Source organism: Plecotus auritus (genome assembly GCF_963455305.1).
Source record: "Plecotus auritus genome assembly, chromosome: 7".
Taxonomy (NCBI): domain Eukaryota; kingdom Metazoa; phylum Chordata; class Mammalia; order Chiroptera; family Vespertilionidae; genus Plecotus; species Plecotus auritus.
Window position 1 is genome coordinate 69,240,664 of NC_137774.1, and position 15,905 is coordinate 69,256,568.

The 15,905-nt window shown below is 54.0% G+C and overlaps 2 protein-coding genes across 7 annotated transcripts; both read left to right on the top strand.

Moving 5' to 3' along the window:
- Positions 1 to 1,385: 1,385 nt before the first annotated feature.
- NME4 (NME/NM23 nucleoside diphosphate kinase 4) lies at positions 1,386 to 4,865 on the top strand. Its single transcript, XM_080682747.1, has 5 exons — positions 1,386 to 1,701; positions 3,292 to 3,425; positions 3,700 to 3,801; positions 3,902 to 4,014; positions 4,446 to 4,865. Exons 1-5 carry the CDS (start codon positions 1,611 to 1,613, stop codon positions 4,567 to 4,569), a joined length of 564 nt encoding a protein of 187 aa, XP_080538873.1. The 5' UTR covers positions 1,386 to 1,610; the 3' UTR covers positions 4,570 to 4,865.
- DECR2 (2,4-dienoyl-CoA reductase 2) lies at positions 3,904 to 15,147 on the top strand. Of its 6 annotated transcripts, none has more exons than XM_080682742.1 (10): positions 3,904 to 4,014; positions 6,219 to 6,342; positions 6,965 to 7,033; positions 8,447 to 8,498; positions 9,723 to 9,858; positions 10,130 to 10,254; positions 10,348 to 10,441; positions 10,639 to 10,743; positions 11,214 to 11,422; positions 12,506 to 15,147. In XM_080682742.1, exons 2-9 carry the CDS (start codon positions 6,263 to 6,265, stop codon positions 11,420 to 11,422), a joined length of 870 nt encoding a protein of 289 aa, XP_080538868.1. In that variant the 5' UTR covers positions 3,904 to 4,014; positions 6,219 to 6,262; the 3' UTR covers positions 12,506 to 15,147. The 6 variants fall into 6 exon arrangements, with proteins under 6 accessions (XP_080538868.1, XP_080538869.1, XP_080538870.1 ...); XM_080682743.1 differs by having other exon boundaries at positions 6,222 to 6,342; XM_080682744.1 differs by lacking the exon at positions 3,904 to 4,014 and adding an exon at positions 4,614 to 4,707 and having other exon boundaries at positions 6,222 to 6,342.
- Positions 15,148 to 15,905: the final 758 nt, after the last annotated feature.

A 15,905-nucleotide genomic window follows, 5' to 3' on the forward strand; every position in this document is an offset into this window, starting at 1 on the left:
TGAATGACAAAAAAATGCTAACAAGATAGATCTTATATTGTCTTAACACAGAGACACACAATAATAATAATAATCCTAACTAATAAAAGAGTAATATGCAAATTGACCATCATTCCAACACACAAGATGGCCGCCCCCATGTGGTCAAAGATGGCTGCCCCCATGGGCACACAAGATGGCCGCCACAAGATGGCCAGCAGGAGAGGGCAGTTGTGGGTGATCAGGCCAGCAGGGGAGGGCAGTTGGGAGGGACCAGGCCTGAAAGGGAGGGCAGTTGGGGGCGATCAGGCCTGCAGGGGAGGGCAGTTAGGGGTGACTGGACCAGCAGAGAGGGGCAATTGGGGGGGACCCAGGCCTGCAGGGGAGGGCAGTTGGGGGAGACCAGGCCTGCAGGAGAGGGCAGTTGGGGGCAACCAGGCCTGCAGGGGAGGGCAGTTGGGGGCAACCAGGCCTGCATGGGAGGGCAGTTGGAGGGGACCCAGGCCTGCAGTGAAGGGCAGTTGGGGGCAACCAGGCCTGCAGGGGAGGGCAGTTGGGGGGGACCCAGGCCTGCAGGGGAGGGCAGTTGGGGGGGACCCAGGCCTGCAGGGGAGGGCTGTTGGAGGGGACCCAGGCCTGCAGGGAAGGGCAGTTGGGGGCAACCAGGCCTTCAGGGGAGGGCATTTGGGGGGGACCCAGCCCGGCAGGGGAGGGCAGTTGGGGGGGACCAGGCCTGCAGGGGAGGGCAGTTGGGGCAACCAGGCCTGCAAGGGAGGACAGTTAAGGGTGACCAGGCTGGCAGGGGAGGGCAGTTATGGGTGACCAGGCCGGCAGGAGAGGGCAGTTAGGGGCAATCGGGCTGGCAGGGGAGCAGTTAGGCATCGATCAGGCTGGCAGGGGACTGGTTAGGGGTGATCAGGCTGGCAGGCAGAAGCGGTTAGGGGCAATCAGGAAGGCAGGCAGGCGAGCAGTTGGGAGCCAGAAGTCCTGGATTGTGAGAGGGATGTCCGACTGCCCGTTTAGGCCTAATCCCACTGGGCAGTCGATAATCCCTTGAGGGGTCTTAGATTGGAGAGGGTGCAGACTGGGCTGAGGGACACACTCCCCCCCTAGTAATAATAATAAAAGAGTGTGAGAGAAAACTTTTGGAGATGATGGATATGTTTATGGCATATATTGTGATGGTTTCACATTTATATACTTCCTACACATTAAATATATACAGCTTTTTGTTTGTCAATATTAATGACTGCGTTGGTATGAAAACAAATATGATCCACACTGAGTTCATATTATTATCGATTTTTTCTTCTGATTTTAACAGAAATTGACATATTTTTCCTTGGGCCCTACAAGTGGAGAACAGTCGGGGATAGGGGTCGAGCAGGGAAAGGGGCGGAGATAGATGGGGAGGAGGCCAATGCTTCTCCAGGCAGTCCACCCTATTCTTCCTCTCTTCCCTCCGCCCCTCCTTTCTTCCCCCTACCCCGTACCTCCGCTCCCCTTTCCTTTCTCCCTCCGCCCCTCCTTCAGTCCCTCCGCCCCTCCTCCCTTTCTTCCCTCCCTGGAAGCTTTATAATCCCGCGCGCTCACTCCTCCAGTGTTCAGCCAGCGCCCACGGCCTGGGCGCCATGAGCGGCCTCTTAGGTTGCGCGGTGCTGAGGGAAGTGTTGTGCGGCTCGCGGGCCTGGGTCCCCAGCCTGCTCGTGCGCCCCTGCTCGGGTGAGTCGGGGGAGGGGATCGGCAGGAGGCGCCTCCTAGCCTTGGTTGGCGCACAGGCTGGGGGCCTAGACCCCGCAGTCCTCCTGACTCGCTGGGAAGTCTTGAGGCGCCAAGCGGGTGTTGGGGGGCGATCGAAGTCCCGGAAGGCGCGCTCCTTGGGTTCCTGCGGGGGCGGGCCGGGGTCCTGCATCCCTCCCACTACTGCTCATTGCCCTCCAACCCCCCCACGCCTGCCGCCCACCTCCCCAGGTTGCCTGGGGCAGAGGGACCCAGGGACCCTGGAGCAGAAGGAAGCCAGAGGCCTAGTGGCCACATTGGGTGGTGATGTGATCCCTGCGGAGCTGGGGCTCCTGAGAGGGAAGTCACTCTCCGCAGATGAAAACTCCTCCCTCGGAACCGCTGTGGTGTTTTCTCTAGGGCCCTAAGTCTGCCTGGCCGTACCTATTTGGGGTCCTGGGGCCCTTATCTGTAACCGGTCCTCTACCCTAACTGAGAGCCAGATGTCATGGTGTTCCAACGCTGGCAAGAGTGCACTGCCATCTTCCAAGGCCAGGCTAGACAGCAGGTCCCTAGGCACTGGATTTGGGGCGAACAAACTAGTCGGGGGCTTCTGTCCCTGGTGGGCCTCATTTGGCCCTGAAGGGATGTGCCAGCAGGTCACCCACAACACAGGTTTTGGTTAATTTTCCTCCTGGGGATGAGGAATGACAGCTGCAGATGCCCCCTGGGCCGCTGGCTGGCTCCAATCTTATTCTCATTTCTCCACCAGTTCTGTCTTCGAAGGACTTTGCAGGACATCCAGGGTCTGGGCTTTTCTCAAAAGCACAATTGAGCCTGGATCCAGTGCTGTGGGTTTGCATAACTCAGAAGTGGCTTGGGCTGTAGGAGGGTGATGTAGCCTCCCACCTTCTTAGCTGTGTTGGACCGGGCTCAGTGTTCTTCTTGGGCCTGGAAGCTCCCCACCTTAAAACCTCACAGCAGCACAGAGTTCCTGCCTGGCCAGTAAGGTATAAGAGAAGTCCTCCAGGCTTCCTCACCTGCAGACAGGAACCTCTCTACCTTCCTCCTCAATCCCCAGGTGCCACTTGTCCTGGTGTCTGTGGCCTACCCAGTGGGGAGAATATACTGCATTTCTCCTTGGCTCTCTGCTATATTCTTTCACCTCAGACCCAGAAGATGGGCTCTGTCTGGGTCCTTGGTTATGCGGCAGTGCCTGTGCTATCACCCCCAAGGACAGGAGTCAAAAGTGAGGCCAAGAGTCATGCTTTCTTTCCAGTGAGTCATCCCTGGGTCTCCTGGCTCTCAGGGGACACCAGCTCCATCATGAGCAGCTTCTGCTACTGCCTGGGAGGGAGCTATGGCCCCTCCAACAGGTTGGAAGCCCCCAGGAATCCAGTGCCCTGATTATCCCTGACAGGCAGCACCATGCTGGGCAATTCCTGGCTGTGGGCACCACACTTATCCCCCTCCAGAGCTGCTCTGGCGGAGGCAGACACTGTAGCCCAGATGACATCTGGGTCCTGGCAGGGGAACACAGGTCAGGAGACATGAAAAGGTGAGGCAGCATCCCTGAACCCTCCTCTTCTAAAGGAGGGCCCTCCTGGACCCGGGAGCGGACCCTGGTGGCCGTGAAGCCAGATGGGGTGCAGCGGCGGCTTGTTGGGGATGTGATCCGGCGTTTTGAGAGGAGGGGCTTCAAGCTGGTGGGGATGAAGATGCTTCAGGTACCAGGGCTCTTGGCCTGTGGGTGTCCCTCAGTGCACTAGGGGGAGGGCTTCTATGGACCTCAGAACCTCAGCCCTTCATGTCAGCCCTGCTCCAGGAGGAGTGTCCTGTTGGAAGTAGAAGGGGAGGGATGGAGAGGTGGAGTTGGTATCTCCTGCACTGCTGTGCCTGACATGCTGGCACATGTAGGTGTTATCTGCAGTCATTGCCCCAGTGTCCACTGGGGTTCCCTCTCCAGGGGCTCCTCTCACTCCTTCTCCCAATGCCACTCAGGCGCCAGAGAGTGTCCTTGCTGAGCACTACCACGACCTTCGGAGGAAGCCCTTCTACCCAGCCCTCATCAGCTACATGAGCTCTGGCCCCGTTGTAGCCATGGTATGGCCTGATGGAAGGGGTGGGGGGCCCTGGATTGAGCCTAGGGCTGCTGAGCCCTTGGTGATCCCCACTTCTCCTGACCTTTATCTCTGTGCTGCAGGTCTGGGAAGGCCCCAATGTGGTCTGCACCTCAAGGGCCATGATAGGGCACACGGACTCAGCTGAGGCTGCCCCCGGCACCATTCGAGGCGACTTCAGCTTCCACATCAGCAGGTACAGGGGCCCTGGCACATTCAACCACAAGCTCATTGTTTTGCTGGGTGAAAGTTAAGCCAGAAGAGACTTTTAATGTGGGACATCACACCTCTTACTTGCTAGTCTCAGGGAGATAAAGTATTCCCTGAGTGTTGTGTATGTACTGCGTCATCATTGTCTGTCGTCTGACTCTATCTTGCCAGATACCCTGAGGGAGGACTGGTGGGAAAATGAGGCTCCCAGTAACAGTCTGGGCTGGTCCATGAGGTTGTGGGTAAGAGGCCGAGGCCAGGCTGGAACCCAGTTTCCTAGCTCCCCTCTTCTTCCTTTCCCCTCTGCATAATCAACTTGCTCCTCTGGATAGTAGGGAATCAGCAGACATATCCCAGGACCTCCAAGGTGCATGTTGAAGCCTGTGCCTTACCTTTGCTACCTATTACCTGGCACAGGAACATCATCCACGCCAGCGACTCCGTGGAGGGGGCCCAGAGGGAGATCCAGCTGTGGTTCCAGAGCAATGAGCTGGTTGACTGGGCAGACGAAGGCCACCGGAGCAGCCTCTACACAGCCTGAACCTCAGGCTGCCCCAGGCTGCCCCCAGCATCCACCCAGGACCAACTACCTCTCTCCACAAGAACTTGAGCCCACACTGTGCTCTGCCCATCTGTCCCAGACCACTTCCCTGTGCACCTTCTGCCTCAGCCCAGAGCAGTTGAGCCAACTTTATGTGCCTTTTGGTATCTTAAACCAGCAAGAGATTAGACCAAATCCTTTCCATACCAAAATGCCAGACCACCTTTGGGGGGTCTCCAAAAGTGGTTTAACCTCCCCTCCCCCACAGGGGAGACATTAAAAGTCCTTGTGCTGTGCATGGGGGTGGAGCACTCATTATGTCGGTGGCTAGGTACTAATGAGGCCTTTACGCAAGGTTGTATAAGCCAGTAGGGGGTCAATAGAATGTATGACTCAGGCAGAGATCCAGAGACCTCCAACCTGAAATTTGGGGGAATCCAAGCTGGGCCCTGAAGCTGGTGCTGTCCCAACACCATTCTGATTCCACTGAAGGAGGAGCTTCCTGCCTTGGACAGGACTGGAGGGTGGCAGGAACTGGTGGCTGGGGAGGTGGTGGCTAAGACCACCCTCATGGCAGAAAGCTTGGTGACTATAACCTCCCTTCTTCATGGCTTCATGTGGCTGAGGCTGCCTGGTGTTTACTTGTTGACACTGCATCTCACCCCTAGTCCCCAGGAGTCCCTACTCACTCTTGACAGGTACTGGACACTACACAGTACACATCATTACATCTGCTAAGGCTGACTTGGTCCTCATTTGATATTTTTTCCTTCTTAAAGTTGTTTTTTGTTTTTTGGTTTTTTTTTAGAGGGGAAGGGAGAGGGATAGAGAGATAGAAACAATAACGAGAAACATCAACATTGATGGGCTGTCTCCTCTGCATGCCCCCTATACGGAATCAAACCCTGACCTGGAATCAAACCAGTGATCTCTTGGTAACCACTGAACCACCCCGGCCGGGCTTTTTTTCCTTCTTGATGAAGGACGGTCTGGTCCTTGCCCTGACATTTATCGCTCTTGAAACGGATCATTTTAGGAATTGGCACTGGGACTGGACAAGTGAGGCAAAGCCTTTCCGTGGCTTTTCTTGGCTGGAGTCTCCTTCCCTCCTCTTCCTCTTTGATATTTATGCAACAGGGTAGGCAGGTGTCTGGGAGGCAAGGGCATTTAAATGCTGAGCACTTCCCAACCAGCTGTTTTAAATGCACAGCTGGGCCAGCCTGACCTTAACCCTGGACGGAGTGTCCGCTGTATCCAGCTGGCTCCGACCACGGTACTAACACCCAGTCTTATGGAGAGGACTTAGTCTTGTGGACAGTTTGGAGGCCCACTCACCTGGCCTCAGCCACAGAAATCCGCCTGCAGTACTGCGCTTGCGCCTGCCGCGGTTCTGGGACAGACAAGGTACCCCCATTCTCAGCAGGCCATGTAGCCACAGTACGCAAAATGTCCTGGAAGAAGCTGGGAGGCAGCTGTGGGTAGGGCTCGCGGTGGAGGGGGCGGGCGTCCTGGGAGGAGCGAGGGCGCCTGCGGGAGGGGTGGCGGCGATGGGCGGGACCTCCGTTTCCCTGGACTCTACGGGTGCTCGGAAGTGACGTTGCTAGAGCGCCGCTTGTCCTGGTGGTGGCAGCTGGTGCTCTGATCCGAAGCAGGTCCCCGCTTTTCCCGCCGTCGCGGGTCTGTACCGAGCGCCATGGCCCAGCCGCCGCCCGATGTCAGCGAGGATGACTGCCTCCCGGAGTACCGCCACCTCTTTTGCCCCGACCTGCTCCGGTGAGGGCCTAGTCCGGGCCTGCGGTCGGGAGCGGGGTCAACATCCTCTGATTGCCCAGGCTGCCCCCAGGCCTGGAACTAGAGGCGCCTGGGGAGTAGGACCCCAGGACCTGGGGTTCTGGGCGTCCAAGTGCTCTGGAACTTTGATCTTTGCACTGTGGAGAGCACGTTCTGTTTGGCTTGGCCAGTGCTGGTGGATATTGCTAATGGCAATTCTGGGAGGGTGGAAGTGAGGGGCAGTGGAGGACGGCTTGTATGTTTTGAAAACATTACTCACTGAACTGACAACTTTATGAATAGAGAATTTTAGGCTGAAATTGGATTTCCCGAAGACCCAGAAAGCCTAGGCATGCAGGTGTTAGCGTTTTACTTTCTTACAAAAATCATCCACGTTATTTGGTATCAGTCTAAATTTGATAGAAGTGCCCAGTTCATAGGGTCAGAGTCCTCCCAGAGCCACAGCCTTCCCCCACTCCCCAGTTAATGGGGATATCTTTAAAAAGCCTTGTGTTGTTGTTTAATTCTTTATTGTTTAAAGTATTACATAAATCTCCTCCCCCCCCCCATTGACCTCTCCCTGCTGCCCCCACCCCTCAAAAAGCCTTGTGTTTTCTTCCCCCAGGGACAAAGTTGCTTTCATCACAGGTGGTGGCTCTGGGATCGGATTCCGGATTGCTGAGATTTTTATGAGGTGAGCACTCTCTGTTCTGTGCCCACCACCCCATCTCCACTGCTGACTCTCACGCTTCCTCACACCTTCCCGCTGGATCCTGGGATTCCTGGGCAAGAGGCTGGTGGGTGTGGGGACCCCTCTAGGCAATGAGCCATTTAAGAACATCTGAAAAGGGTCAAGTGCTGTCCTAGGGGAGGCAGGACTTCAGGGCCCTCTCCTAGACCTTAGTGGAGACTGTGTGGCTCTGGTCTGAGTACCCTCATTTATACAAAGAGAGAGGGTTCAACAGCTTGAGGTAACTCTATTGCAGAGCCCCTGGGGCCTGGCTGAGCCAGAGTCATGGAGGGCCCAGTTGCATGTGGAACACAGTGTCTCTTGGGACACAAGTTCTAAGGCCTCTGGTCTAAGTCAAATATTTATCACCCCGACCTGGAAAAGGCCCAGAGTTAGGCTGGGATTGGGGGAGAGGGAGCCTGTTGATATCCTAGGGACCTCTCCAGTTTCTCCTGGACCCTCACTTTTCTTTCTTTCTTTTTTTTTTTTAATATATATTTTATTGATTTTTTACAGAGAGGAAGGGAGAGGGATAGAGAGTTAGAAACATTGATGAGAGAGAAACATCAATCAGCTGCCTCCTGCACACCCCCTTCTGGGGATGTGCCCGCAACCAAGGTACGTGCCCTTGACCGGAATCGAACCTGGGACCTTTCAGTCCACAGGCTGACACTCTATCCACTGAGCCAAACCGGTTAGGGCTGGACCCTTACTTTTCATACCAGAGAGCTGAGTCCCACTGGACAAGATTTTGAGATTCATTCATTCTAGGTGAACTTTTTGCCAAACTGGTGGCTTTGGGCATTTTGCTTCTCTGAACAGAGTATGACTAGCTGGTCAGGGTTATTTTGAGGAGTAGGTAGAACCTGCTTAGAAGGTGATAGCTGCTATTGTTACCACCAACACTGTGAGGCTCAGGTTGTGAGGAGGTGACACAGGGCAGGTGCCCCGACCTCAGAATGGGCTTTCTGTCCTTCTCTCCAACATCACAGGGAGAGAGGACAGGGGCACGTGGGGCCATGCCAGGGGGACCCAGAAGGCCTCAAGCGAATGCTTGGGCCCCCATTTGATGTTCACAGCTGCTTTGGTGCTGTGCACATGGAGTTTGGGGCAGGGCCTGTATCCTGATGCCAGAGAGGCCAGCCCAGAAACGCTGGGAGTGGGACTAAAGGCAGCCACCTGAAGTCCCACCACAGTGGCTTAGCTATGTTCAGACCCCTGTGTCCTCTGACAGCTGTAACTTCAACATTGGGCTGGTGTTTCAGCCCAAAAGACCCTTGGGGGAAGGGGGCTCTGCTTAGAGCTCTGGGCAAGAGCCCATCTGGGTTTATCTCTTGGCACCTTGCCACCCCTCACTCCTGCCCTCTGGCTTTGCAGGCACGGCTGCCACACGGTCATTGCCAGCAGAAGTTTTCCGAGAGTATCAATGGTAAGGTGTCTCTACTATGCCTATCCCATCCATGGGTGGCTATGGAGACCCAGAGCCTGGACCTGGAGGGTCCTGAGGCCCAGAGGATGTTGACTCCAAAAGCTGCTCCTCTTCCAAATATCAAGCTTCGGTGGAAGTTGTCTCCCAGGAAAACACCTGCCTGTAAAAAATGTTTAATTATTGGGTTCTGTTAGGGACCCTCATGTTGAGTGGTACTGATGCTAAGAGAGATCTCTGAGCTCAGCTGGGTTATAATAGCGGTCCACATGTCGTACCCACCCAGGAGGAAAGTCTCACCCCTGCCACAATGGGTCTCTGGGCAGGGACTGGAAGTCCGCTAGAGCTGCCACTGACCCATGACCAGTGGCCTAGAAGGTGATGTGGAGGGAGGACTGTTGAATTTCTGAGAAATGTCCACTTGGGGTTGTGGACCCAGGGAATGGCTACTTGCCAGCTGCATCTCTCAAGAGTGGAGTCCAGCCCTGACAGGCTTGGCTCAGTGGATAGAGCGTCGGCCTGTGGACTGGAGGGTCCCAGGTTTGATTCCGGTCAAGGGCATGTACCTTGGTTGCAGGCACATCCCCAGTGGGGGGTGTGCAGGAGGCAGCTGATCGATGTTTCTAGCTCTGTATGTCTCTCCCTTCCTCTCTGTAAAAAAGTCAATAAAATATATTTTTTTAAAAAATTTAAAAAAAAAAGAAAAAAGAGTGGAATCCAGCAACAAACCCTGGCTTCCCAGCAGAACCTGGACACATCCTCCTTGGATTCTGAAGGGCTGTTCTCTCTAGTCCAGTGGTTCTCAACCTTTCTAATGCCGCGACCCTTTAATACAGGTCCTCATGTTGTGGTGACCCCCCACCATAAAGTTATTTTCGTTGCTACTTCATAACTGTAATTTTGCTACTGTTAATGAATCGTAATGTAAATATCTGTGTTTTCCGATGGTCTTAGGCGATCCTGCTAGTGGTCATGACCCACAGGTTGAGAACCGCTGCTGTAGAGCCTAAGACCATCGGAAAACACAGATATTTACATTACGATTCATTAACAGTAGCAAAATTACAGTTATGAAGTAGCAACGAAAATAACTTTATGGTGGGGGGTCACCACAACATGAGGACCTGTATTAAAGGGTCGTGGCATTAGGTTGAGAACCACCACTGCTCTAGGCTGAGCCACTTGGCCATTGCCCACCTCTTCTCTCCCTTCCTGTCTGGCTTCTAGGCTGCCAGAAAGCTGGCTGCAGCCACTGGCCAGCGATGCCTCCCTTTATCCATGGATGTCAGAGATCCCCCAGCCATCATGGCTGCTGTGGACCAGGCACTGAAGGAGTTTGGAAAAATCGACATTCTCATAAACTGTGAGTCACTGTTAAGCTAGGCCAGGAATTTTCTGATGAGTCAGCAATACTAGACCTTCCTTCTTGGAGGTCTCAGAACTTTTATTCCGGGCTCCAGGCCACTGTCTTGGCCAATTCTGTTCCTTCCAAGTTATTTCAGTGTGAACTTGACTGAATCAGAGTCAGAGGCAATCTCAAGCCTCCTTCCCTGTCCAGCTTGTGCCATCCTGAAGTCTGTATGCTCTAACTGCCCAGGGCTCCCGCACCATCCGTGTCTCCTTCCATCCTACAGGTGCAGCCGGAAATTTCCTGTGCCCGGCCAGCTCATTGTCCTTCAATGCCTTCAAGGCTGTGATGGACATCGATACCTTGGGCACATTCAATGTGTCTCACGTGCTCTACAAGAAGTTCTTCCGGGTGAGTGTTCTCTGGTTGGGACCTCCCTGGTGGCCTGCTTGCTGACAAGCGCCCCCCTGACCCCCCGACCCCGGTCTCCGCCATGTGTTGCAGGACCATGGAGGAGTAATTGTGAATATCACCGCAACCCTGGGTACCCGGGGGCAGGTGCTCCAAGTGCACGCAGGCTCTGCCAAGGCGGCCGTGGGTATGGCACCCCATCTGGTCTGCTCTCCTGGGTTCCTTAGGGTCCCTCTCCTGCCTGTCCCTGGAGGCCAACAGTGTCTGAGTGGGCATTGGAGAGGCCCAGCCCTGGCCCTGAGTCCCCACTTCAACCCAGGCCACCCCAGAAGTCAAAGCAGCCCTGCCTTCTCCCTCATGCCTGCCTGCCTTCCTTCCATGCAGATGCAATGACGCGGCACTTGGCTGTGGAGTGGGGTCCCCAGAACATCCGAGTCAACAGCCTTGCCCCCGGCCCTATCAGTGGCACAGAGGGGTTCCGGCGGCTAGGTAAGGCTCTCAGGAAGCCCAGGTCCTCTTGGATGCTCCCCTAGGTACAGGCTCCACAGTGCCTCCCTGGGCTCCCCTCTCACCTGGCTGGGACAAGTGCCAAATTTTCATGGCTCCTTGGGGCTGGCAAGGAGCCATTTGTGGTTAGCACACAGCTGCAATGGACTAAGGATTAACCAGACTCGGGAAGCTTGCTCCCTTGAGGTAGAGGCCACAGGGCTACTGGCCTTGATGTTTGAGTCAGAACCAAAGTGGGGCTTCCATTGAAGCTTCCAGAACCTTGGGAGGGTGTCCATCAAAAAGCCCTATGCTGGTTCTTTGGCAGTGTTACTCAGTACCTGGCCTGTTCCTGCTCTGCGAGGATGGTGCTAATAGTGCCCGCAACATTCTCGGATGTGGTTTAGAGAAGGCTGGGCTGGGGAGGGTGGAGGGCTTTCAGACCCTGTGGCTCACAGGGTTTGACCTTCCAGGTGGTCCCCAGGCCAGCAAGGTCCTGGCTAGCCCCCTACAGAGGCTGGGGAACAAGACGGAGATCGCCCACAGTGTACTCTACCTGGCCAGCCCGTTGGCATCGTACGTGACAGGGGCCTTACTGGTGGTTGACGGCGGGGCATGGCTGACGTTCCCTAATGACATGAAGTTGCTGGCGGATTTTGCAACCTTCTCTGCTAAACTCTAGGTGATGTGCCACTCCCACCTTCGGGGTGTCATTTGTGTTCATGGCCCTTTCCCAGGACCCCACCCTGTGGGCTTTTGGTCACTGTTTGGGCCCTGATACGTTTTCACTCAATTCCTTGGGCATATTTCTAGACATGTTCTTGGGCATGTTTGGGCTTCCACTACTCCAACAGACTAGGCCATATGTAGTTCAAGCTGGGGAGGGGTCTTCTTGGGTGGTATTGGGAGGGGACCCAGCCCAATGAAGCTCTACCCCAGATCTCAGGGCCCTCCTGCAAACCATGGTAGGCATGGCTTGCCTGGCAGACAGGAATTCTCTCTCTCTCTCTGGGAGCTCCCCTCGGTAACCTTCTCTGGAGGTCTAAAGGCTGTCTGAGCCCATGAAAGGGTGCCATTGCTCTCTGGCCCCCCTCCCCCAATCCCAGTGGTGTGGCTGGTCCATGAGGCCTGCTTATCCTGGTTCTCTGAGCAGCAGCTTCCTCTGAGGAAGGTTGAGGCCCTACCCATGCCTCTGAACACCTATGCTCGCCAAACCTCCTGGGTCACCATCACAGGGTGGTGGTAGAATGTTCTAGACTTTGGCTGTTTCCTGTCCCATCTGAGGGGGTGTGTATGGTGAAGGGATAGCGCAGCAGTTCACAGTTCAGTCACACTGTGAAGCCAAGTTTGGAGCAGGCTTCTGCGATGACCCCCCACCATCTTTCTTGGAGATGGGTTTGTGCGCACAAGTGACGTTGAGAAGCCCCTCTTCTGAGGCCCTCTGTGCTTTGGTTGCCATCAGACATGTTCTGAAGTGCCCGTGAGCGACCAGGCAGCTGGAGGTGGGGGGTCGGGGGAACTCTGGGCTGGTAAACCATCTACTGGGGTGAGGAGAACTCATCTAGGGGAATTCTGGAAGAGGGTAGAAGGGGACTGCTGGTGTCTGCCCCCCAGGGGATACACAAGGCTTAGCTGCCCACTGCCGTCTCCCGGCCACTTGTGGGTGCTGCCCAGATGGCAGATACAGTTTCCTAGGCTGTGCAGGAGATGGGCCTGGTGCGCTTCAGTCCTCTGTGACCTTGGTGTCTGCTGGCATTTCTGACAGGAGCTGGACAGCTGAAGCGAAGAAAGCATTCTGAAGGCGAGGCTGGTTCACAACCCACTCTTGGATTCCTGGGACCTGCCGCTTACCCAGCTGAGAACTCCAAACCAACCACCCTAGCAGAGCAGCTGAAGCAGAGATTAACCCCTCCTCTGAGAGCCATTCTGTGTTCCCATTCCCTTCCCATGGCCCATCTCCTGTGCATGGGCAGGCGTGACCAGGCAGTGAGGCTAGCCTGCTGATCTGCCCACACCACACAGATATCTGCCAGGGGGTGATTGGCATTCCAGAGCTCCGTCAAGAGTGGAGATGCAGACCAGTTGCTGGGGTATACCCCTCACCCCCTGACCTAGGGTTAGGGACTATCCTGCCCTGCCTAGTCCCAGCCTGGGCTGGCCTTCTGCCTGTTTCCTGTCCCATCTGAGGGGGTGTGTATGTGAAGGCATAGCCCAGGATTTCATAGTTCAGTCACACTGTGAATCCAAGTTTGGACCAGGCTTCTGCGATGACTCCCCACCATCCTTCCTGGAGACAGTTGGATGCCTCAAGGTTTGAGCCTCTCAAAACTATAGGTCAGCCCTCTGGTTAGGCACACACAGTTCCATCCTTCCTTGTTGGTATCACCCATTTGTATAAGCACAGATCCTAGACCTTTGCCAGAAAATACATTTCCTTAAAGAATGATATTTTTTATTGTAAAACATCTATTCATTGGACTTTGCAAAATTTTTTAGAAGGAAAAGAAAGATACTTGAAAAGAATCACTGTGATCCGGTCATTTAGAGGTAGGGGATGTGTTTCCTTCCTATCTTTTTCCTGTAAAGAGTTTAGAAAATGCTTCCTATCTAATGCCCGAAGACCCTACAAGGTCCCCATTTGCTCTTGGTCTGCTCCTACTGCCATTAGGGGGCTGAGTGTGAGCTCTCTGCCCCAGAGGACCATGCTCACTTGTCCCTTGTTCAAGTCCCTTCATTCTATGAAAAGAGACCACCTCTCCTCAACATGTGCATGGAAGTGGCAGGAAAACCCCATGACCATCCCAGCTGGGAGGCCACCTGGCAGAGGGAGCACCTTTTGCTATTTAAAGGTGCTCCCTATTGTCAGGGAGACCAAAATGTGGTGCATCAAGTTCACCAACAAGACAGAATGGGCCCCTGCTGGTTTGGCTTAGTGGATAGAGTGTCAGCCTATGGACTGAAGGATCCCAGGTTCGATTCTGGTCAAGGGCACATACCCGGGTTTCGGGCTCTATCCCCAGTAGGGGATGTGCAGAAGGCAGCCAATCAATGATTCTCTTTCATCGTTGATTCTGTCTCTCCCCTCTCCCTTCCTCTCTGAAATCAATAAAAATATATTAAAACAAAAAAGACAGAGGAGTCCTTATGATACTGCTGGGGAGACAAGACAAAAGAGTGAAAGCAGTTACTGGGGAGACCTGGCCAGTGAGAGGCAGGCAATCCTGAGGACCCCCCTCCATATGCCAGCGAGCTTGGGCCTGCTGTCCTTCCTGAGGAGTAGGCCCTGGGGATGGCCTGAGGGGGAGGGTGTCCCACCATGGATGACTAGGCTCTGCTGCTTTTGAAGGTTGGGATGCACTATTGAGGTGCAGGTTCCAGGGGTAAGCCTTTTATTACTGTATTAGGGTGCTCCAGAAACAGAACCAATAGGATGTATATAGATATATATATGGAATTTATTAGAGGGATTAAACAGGAGGCCAAGAAATCTCATGATTTGCCAGCTGGAGACTCAGGAGAGCCAATGGTGTAATTCAGTCAGAGTCAAAGGTCTAAGAACTAGGAGCTCTGATGGCCAAGGGCAGAAGAGAGAATTCTGCCATCAGTGGATTGGATTAGGTGATGCCACCCACATTGGTGAGGGTGGATTTTCACTCAGTCTGCTGTGCTAATCTCTTCTAGAGACACCCAACTATCTGGGTATCCCTTAGTGCAGGCAAGTTGACACATAAAATTAATCATCACAGGTACATACAGCAAAGTCTGTCTCCACACTCCATCTCCTGTACATGCTGGTCAGTTTGGTTATGAGAAATCAGCCTCTGGCTTAGTCTACCAGCCCAGGCTGTCATCCTGTAGGTATGGGATGACCACTGGGAGCTCATGGGTCACAAGCATGTCCAGCAGGCATCACTTGCTGGGTGGTGAGGCTGGTGAGCCCCAGGTGCAAGCTGGCGAGGAGGGCCAGGTGCATAGGGTGTGACATCAGTCCCAGCAGTGGCACTTGGGCTCAGTGGCAATTGGCAAAGAACTAGGTTATCCCCTTTCACATTAATCTCAAAAATTCCCCCAAAATTCCTTGGTGCTAGGATTTCTGAAAGAAGGATAATTTTTTTATATGTGAACCTTAGTCAGAGTTCTCTTCAACTTTAGCCTTGGAAGCTAATTTACAGCCCTGCCAACTTGGCTCCCCCTTCGATGGGCTAAGGGTGTTCATCATCCTTTCAAAACTATAATAACATCAGCCAAGGCAGAGGACTGCCACCCATAAAGAAGCTCCCACTTGGGGTACAGCCATGCAGCCCTTTTTCCATATCTTCATCTTCTCAGGGAGCAGATGGACATGTTGAAAAGCATTGTACACTGTATTTGTTGAATGAATAAATGAACCTCCTGCTGTGTTGTGAATCACGCCGGTTATTCCTGAGATATTGCTATAATGCAATGACTATCTGGGCTCATTCATCTTTTATCTACAGAAAGCAAAGAAAATCTTAAAGTTGCCTCAAATTACCAGCTAATTTGAGGTCATTTCTCTCTGCTGACTCTTGTTCCCATGGTAACTTGGTTAAATTAGACTGGCTTGCATGTGCTAGCTTTGGGTCATCTCTGGAGGACCTGGAGGCTAGACACCTAGCACTAATGGTGGTTTCCCAAATGCCACATTGTTTTCTCAGTTGCTGAGTTGTCATACCCCTCCATATCTCCTTCCTTCCTGTCCCCTTTCCTTCTATGTGCACTGAGCGTACTTTGCCCAGCACCTTGGCTGAGAATCCAGACAGGACTCTAACCCTCCTGGACTTCCCTGCGTTCTGTCCACACTGAGAGAAGGAGGAAGAGAGAGATGAGACATCCCTGAGAACCTCAGCAATTTGATGGTCAGCAGATGTTCCTCTGTCCTCATCCTATGGGTCAAATCAAGCCCCCAACCCTGGGCTGCAAGTTCAGGCAAGCATCTTTTGTTCCCTGGGTCTGCCCAGTGCTTCAGCTAGGCAGCGACGTTCTCTTGAGCAGGGCAGATGGGCTCTCTGGGCTCAGAGCTTCCCATGCTGGGAAGCGGGCTGGGCATGGGCCCCTTGGGCATGTCCCTCAGGATACTTAGGTTGGTCGCTGATGGATGCATGCGGCAGAAACCTATTCTGGCTGTTTAGAGCCAAAGAGGAAAT